This window comes from Drosophila sechellia, unplaced genomic scaffold, assembly GCF_004382195.2.
Source record: "Drosophila sechellia strain sech25 unplaced genomic scaffold, ASM438219v1 2R_2, whole genome shotgun sequence".
NCBI lineage: Eukaryota > Metazoa > Arthropoda > Insecta > Diptera > Drosophilidae > Drosophila > Drosophila sechellia.
This window is the reverse complement of record NW_022611043.1, coordinates 486,208-492,083: the sequence shown is the minus strand read 5'-3', so window position 1 is coordinate 492,083 and position 5,876 is coordinate 486,208. Positions and strand designations below refer to the sequence as shown.

Below are 5,876 nucleotides of genomic sequence, written 5' to 3'. Positions count from 1 at the left end.
GAATTAATTAGCCAGAAGTGCTTTGTCGCTGCTGCACACATTCGCAGATTTGTCACCATTAATGCCAATGTTCCAGCGTTTTGCCCATTCCGCAAATGTTGATGCGAAGTCCTGGATGCCGTCAACAGCATCCTGTTCGCAGCAGGACCTGTAGGTGACACACACGTCGTCAATGACAATACGCTTTTTCATTAGATATTTTTAATGATGAAAGGACGAGGTTTATTTAGTGATTTCGAAAGATATTATTGGGCTTAGCGAACGAGATTTTGCACCGATGCGATATGTATAGGTAACGAAAAGCGAATGATAATGAGCGACTTAATTGCAGAGCGAACAGCTGAACGATAAGCCTAGGGTGTAGGTGCGAAACTAATAGAGTGATCGTGAGAGATGGGAACTCAGATAACGAAGATACTGCTGCACACCCGAGGTGCCACAGAGTTTAACTGCCTCCAAAGATGACATGTAACAAAGTTAAAATTTAGGAATCTTCTATCTTCTAAGAAGGGTATTCATTTAACGCACTTATCTTAACTTTTTGCACCAAAAGATCGTTAAATAATATAATCAACACGTATCGAACGATTCATTGATAGCTTCCCGATAACTTCGAGCTCCCATTTTCTTCTCTTATCATACCCGTTACTTGTAGAGTAAAAGGGTATACTAGATTCGTTGAAAAGGATGTAACAGGTAGACGGAAGCGTTTCCGACCATAAAAAGTATATATATTCTTGATCAGAACCAATAGCCGAGTCGATCAAGCCATATCCGTCTGTCCGTATGAACGTCGAGATCTCAGGAACTATTGATTTTAGAAGGTTCAGATTAATCATAATGATTCTAGAGACAAAGACTCAGCGCAAGTTTATTGACCCATGCTGCCACGCCCACACTTTTGAAAAATGTGGTTATATTTTTTCACATTTTTATTAGTCTTGTGAATATCTATCGATTTGTAAACACGCCCATCTTAGAGCCATAAATCCGCCCAAAACTGCCACGCCCAAATTTTTTATAAATTGTTGGATATTTTTTAATAATCTTATCAGTCTTGTAAATTTTTATCGATTTGCCAAAAGTTTTTGCCACGCCCTAACGCCTTAAAGCCGTCAAACCGGTCACGCCCACACTTTTCAATAATTTTTAAATTTTTTCTCACTTCATTCCCCAATATCTATCGATATCCCAGAAAATTTATGAAATTTCGCGTTCTCATTTTTACCATCTGAGAAACGGGTATCCGATAGTCGGAGAATTTTACTATAGCATTCTCTCTTGTTTTAACTAAAACACACATTTCGGTTTTATGTTATAATGATAATGCAGTGTTAGTGTTATTAAATGTATTCAATCGTAAGTGACAAAGAGGATATATGATTATTGTATTATAAAACCATTAGATATAAAAAAAATTATTTCTATCTGTTCATGTACTGTTTGTAAGGAGTAAAAAATTAAGTTTCTTAAATACGCGTTATACTGATTGCGTCACTTAGAAATTCTCTTCTTAAGAGCTGTTTCTTATCATTTTCTAAATCAATCGGAGATATTCCGGAGCTGCGGTCGTTTAAATAAGTATTATCCTCCTCCACAATTTTTTCAAGGATAGCATCAGAACTGTTTAAAACTAAAAACTATATTAATTACTGCTTTCTATAAGCTGATACTAATTATTTTACCATTATGGACGACTATCGGTCCATTGCACATATTCTCTGAAGAGCCGCAATTTACGACGGAAACATCTGTAGGAGAGTTAATACGTCCGCCCTTTTGTAAGGCAACAGCTTTGCGTGCATGGCGCGTTGTCAAAACACCAGTTTCAACATCTCTTTCAAGTCGGTGTCCTGAAAATTATGTATTTATTTTAACAAATATTTTACATAAGAATTATTACATAAGTAATATTATATTACCAGAGCGAGATCGAGTTAGTTGACGTTGCACATAGTCTTCAAGATCCTCCTCCTCTTTTCGACTTATAAGACAGTTTAAAATTAGTAAAAACAGTCCCAATCCAAGAGAAAATAATCCTGTGCAAGTTACTTCATTCCACCAGGCTGAGCTTGAGCCTAAGAAATCGATTATATGCAGCAAATAAAAAAAGAATATTCTGTTAAAATTACTTACTAAATAACTTCCATGACATAGTTTCGTCTGGAATAATACCAGCGCCGCAAAGAAAAACTCCAAACACAACGAATACAATACCTATATGCAACATGCCAATACTAGTAACTACCTATATTTAAACGATAAATATCATAAATTTTACTTATTTTATTATTTTAAACATAAACCTGGCTGTCAAGCATTCCCGGGCCAGAACTAACTGCATGACGAGGATGGTGATATTTTCGCCTCACGGATCCTGTTGGAGAATGAAATGTTTCCCCGCTTTCAGAACTTTGCGTGCTATAACGTCTTTCTCGCGCCCTTTTTTGTTCATCTCGACGTTTCCGTTGCCTTTTGATCGCCATTGCGGAATGAATGCCAACTGAATGCATTTTAGTTCCTAGAATGTTGTTTTTAATATAAAATGTTTATTGAACCATTTTTCTTACATTTTTATGTTAAATAAAATATTAATTTTTTTGTTTCATTTTTAATAAAGGATTACGATGAGGGGATTCGTTGTCCAGATTCGTTGGATAACTTATTTCCGTCTACCTAGAAAGTGTTTCCCATCCTATAAAGTATACATATTCTTAATCAGAATCACTAACCGAGTCCATCTGGCCATGTCCTGCCCGTATTTACATCAAGGTTTCAGGAACTATAAGCACAAGAAGATTAATATTTTACATACTGATTGTAAAACAGATTGCCACGTTTACTCTTGCCATTTTCCTTGGATATGCGATAAACATCCATCCACAAACCTCACACCATCTAACAAACGGGAATATTACTTAAAAAATACTTTGCTATGCAAATATTTCAACTCAATCTACCACTCTTAACAAAAAAATTAAACTTAAAAAAGAGATAATGCTATAGGCGACTTCTCGAACTATCAAATACCCGTTACTCAGCTAGTGAAATGCGAACGCAAAATTTCGGCCTTTTTCTGGGATATCGGAGATATTGGAGATATAAGTCCTTTAGTAAATCGATAGAAATTTACAATAGTAACACATATATGAAAGTATAACAAAACTTTTTTTTTAATTGTGCGCGTGGAAGTTTTGGGATGTTGGTGGAGTTAAGTGGGCGTGGAAAAAGTTTTTGGCAAATCTATGGAAATTTCCAAGACTGAAAAAATTATGAAAAAATATCAAAGAAGCGGTTTTGGGCGGTTTTAGGGCGTTAGACTGGGCGTGGCAAAAAGTTTTTTGGCGAATCGATAAAAATTAACAAGACTGCATGTATGAAAAAATATACAACAATTTTTCACAAATGTGGGCGTGGCAGTTTAAGGCGGTTTTTAGGCGTTAGAGTGGGCGTGGCAAAAACTTTTTTGTGTTTGGCGTGGCAACATGGGCTAACATGGGAAATGCTTCCTTCTGCCTGTTACATACTTTTAATCTAATCTAGTATACCCTTTAACCAAAGACACTAGAATAACAAGATGCGTAACGCCATACGGACTTTTTTGCACACGGCTTTTTCGGTGAGGCTCCACGCTCTCTTGAATTTTTGTTCAAGAGGGAGAGAGCGGAGAGCTGTACAGCTAGCAGACTTTTTATACGCATACAGTGACATCCGACAACTGTGCAAGTTATCCAACCCACGAACATAGCTCCCTTCCACAATTTATAAACAAATTTCAATTCTCAAATCTCGTCGGCATTTCCTTTGTCTTTGTTTTTGTCATTGCCTTTGCCAGCACCCAGCTACCCGCTAACATAAGCAACCCAAACATAACGTAAACACAGCTTCCGCTTGGAGACCAAGCCACGGCCGACTTATTGCGTATCAATCAAAAATTGCATCGATCAGCATAATTGAATTTCACAATGCAGTGGAAAATTTCCAGCATAAAGCTTTTATCGAAAGTTCGGTAATTTTCCGAAAGAAAAGCTTCTGGCCGAGGTTGATTGGATTAGGACTTAGAATTTTAAGATCAGTCTAAATCGGGAGTCTGAAAGAATCGGGACGAGATCGTCTACAGCTCGAAGCTAAAGTTAACTAAGTGTCTCGTAATAGTATAAGTGAAAAAGTTTATCACCAAATAAATGTTAAATAATAAAAAAAAAAATAAAATTTATTTTTTTAAATAAATAAAGAGTAACAAATTTAATTGGCGCCCAACGTGGGGCGGCGTATTCAAAAGTTCTAAATAAATATTAACGATAATAAGTTAAAAATAAAACGGAACTCGCGCCGCCAACAATCCATATTTTTAGTGGAAAAATTAAAACATCCACAACAATACAACGACACCTAACTACAGTGAAAGTGATCGTGAAACTTAATTGGAAATCAATAAATGTAATAATCCAATTAAGAATTTAACATAAAAAGGTGGACTGAATACTTCATTCAAATTACGAGACCATAATAAAAATAAACATAACATAAACATAACATAAACATAACATAATAATAAAAAATCAGAACTCAACTACGAACCCAAAGAAATTCAAACAAATTCAATTTCAAAATTCAAATTCAAAAATAAAAAGGCTATGTGAAAAATTTTGAAGGAAGACCCCAATAAATAATTATCAAGACGACCCAATTGAAGGAAGACTCAAAAAGAATTTTTAAGAACAACCAATTGAAGGAAGACTCAAAAAAGAATTATTAAGAACAACCAATTGAAGGAAGACTCAGAAAAGAATTATTAAGAACAACCAATTGAAGGAAGACTCAAAAAAGGAATTATTAAGAACAACCAATTGAAGGAAGACTCCAAAAAAGGAATCATTAAGGACAACCAATTGAAGGAAGACCCCTATCCCCAAACAACTACACTGAAGGAAGAACTCCCACGGAAAGTATCGTGAGCAGATAAAAACAACACTAAGTCTCTAAATAAAAATTAAGATTAAGATACAGAGAATACTACTTTAAAATTAAATATTACAATATCAATTTAATTTGAAACAATCTGGAAGATTTGATAAATAGTTTTGATAATTTAAATTTAAAAATGGCAACCGGAGGTTCAGTATCAACCCTTTCTGCGGGCGGGATATCCAGCGCCAGTAATCTGACAATGGAATTAATAAACAGATTAATAAATGTACAGTTGAGTGAAGTAACCAGAAAACTTGAAGGGTTAGAAGAGCAGTTAGCCGCTAACAAAAATGAGGTAGAAGACTATAAGATTCAAACAATAGACCGAACCATAAAATGCGAAACTACATTAGAAGTAATTAAATCCTTACCAAAGTTCACAGGAGAAATAACACAATATGTAGGCTGGAGAGAAGCGGCTGAAACCGCAATGAGTCTATATAAAATTGAAAGTGAACAATATTTTATCGCCTTAACAATTTTACGTAATAAAATCATGGGAGCAGCACACGATGCTCTAACCAACCATGGTACCGTTTTAAATTTTCAAGCAATTCTTTCAAGATTGGATTTTATCTATAGCGATAAAAGACCAATCCATATACTTGAATCCGAATTAAGCATCTTAAGACAGGGACGTATGACTATAACCGAATTCTACAACGAAGTTAATAAGAAAATGACGTTACTTATAAATAAAACTATAATGACTTATGGAAAGGACAGTCTTATAACCAAGGAAACAAATAAAACAATTAGGAGCAACGCGCTAAGAATTTTTATTTCTGGATTAAACGGGTCAATCTCAGAAACACTCTTCTCTCTCAACCCACCAGATTTGCCAAATGCTTTGGCAAAGTGCCAGGAATTAGAGTCTAATAACTTTAGAGCTCAATTTGCAAATA

At 35.1% G+C, this 5,876-nt stretch overlaps 1 protein-coding gene across 2 annotated transcripts; it reads right to left on the bottom strand.

Moving 5' to 3' along the window:
* Window positions 1-1,334: 1,334 nt before the first annotated feature.
* On the bottom strand, window positions 1,335-2,906 carry LOC116802418. 2 transcript variants are annotated; one of them, XM_032726895.1, is made up of 7 exons: window positions 2,844-2,906; window positions 2,733-2,782; window positions 2,307-2,521; window positions 2,137-2,248; window positions 1,923-2,078; window positions 1,686-1,853; window positions 1,335-1,633 (listed from the first exon to the last, which is right to left on the bottom strand). In XM_032726895.1, the coding sequence occupies exons 3-7, from the start codon at window positions 2,511-2,513 to the stop codon at window positions 1,470-1,472; spliced, it is 807 nt and encodes a 268-aa protein (XP_032582786.1). In that variant the 5' UTR covers window positions 2,514-2,521; window positions 2,733-2,782; window positions 2,844-2,906; the 3' UTR covers window positions 1,335-1,469. The 2 variants fall into 2 exon arrangements, with proteins under 2 accessions (XP_032582786.1, XP_032582787.1); XM_032726896.1 differs by lacking the exon at window positions 2,844-2,906 and adding an exon at window positions 2,571-2,676 and having other exon boundaries at window positions 2,733-2,784.
* Window positions 2,907-5,876: the final 2,970 nt, after the last annotated feature.

Excerpts from the sequence above, each read along its gene's own strand:
- LOC116802418 (XM_032726895.1), bottom strand. The coding sequence starts at position 2,513 with ATGCATTCAGTTGGCATTCATTCCGCAATGGCGATCAAAAGGCAACGG. Across the intron at positions 2,079-2,136 it reads TATGTCATGGAAGTTATTTA|GCTCAAGCTCAGCCTGGTGG; the intron begins GTAAGTAATTTT and ends TCGATTTCTTAG. Across the intron at positions 1,634-1,685 it reads ACCGATAGTCGTCCATAATG|TTTTAAACAGTTCTGATGCT; the intron begins GTAAAATAATTA and ends TATAGTTTTTAG.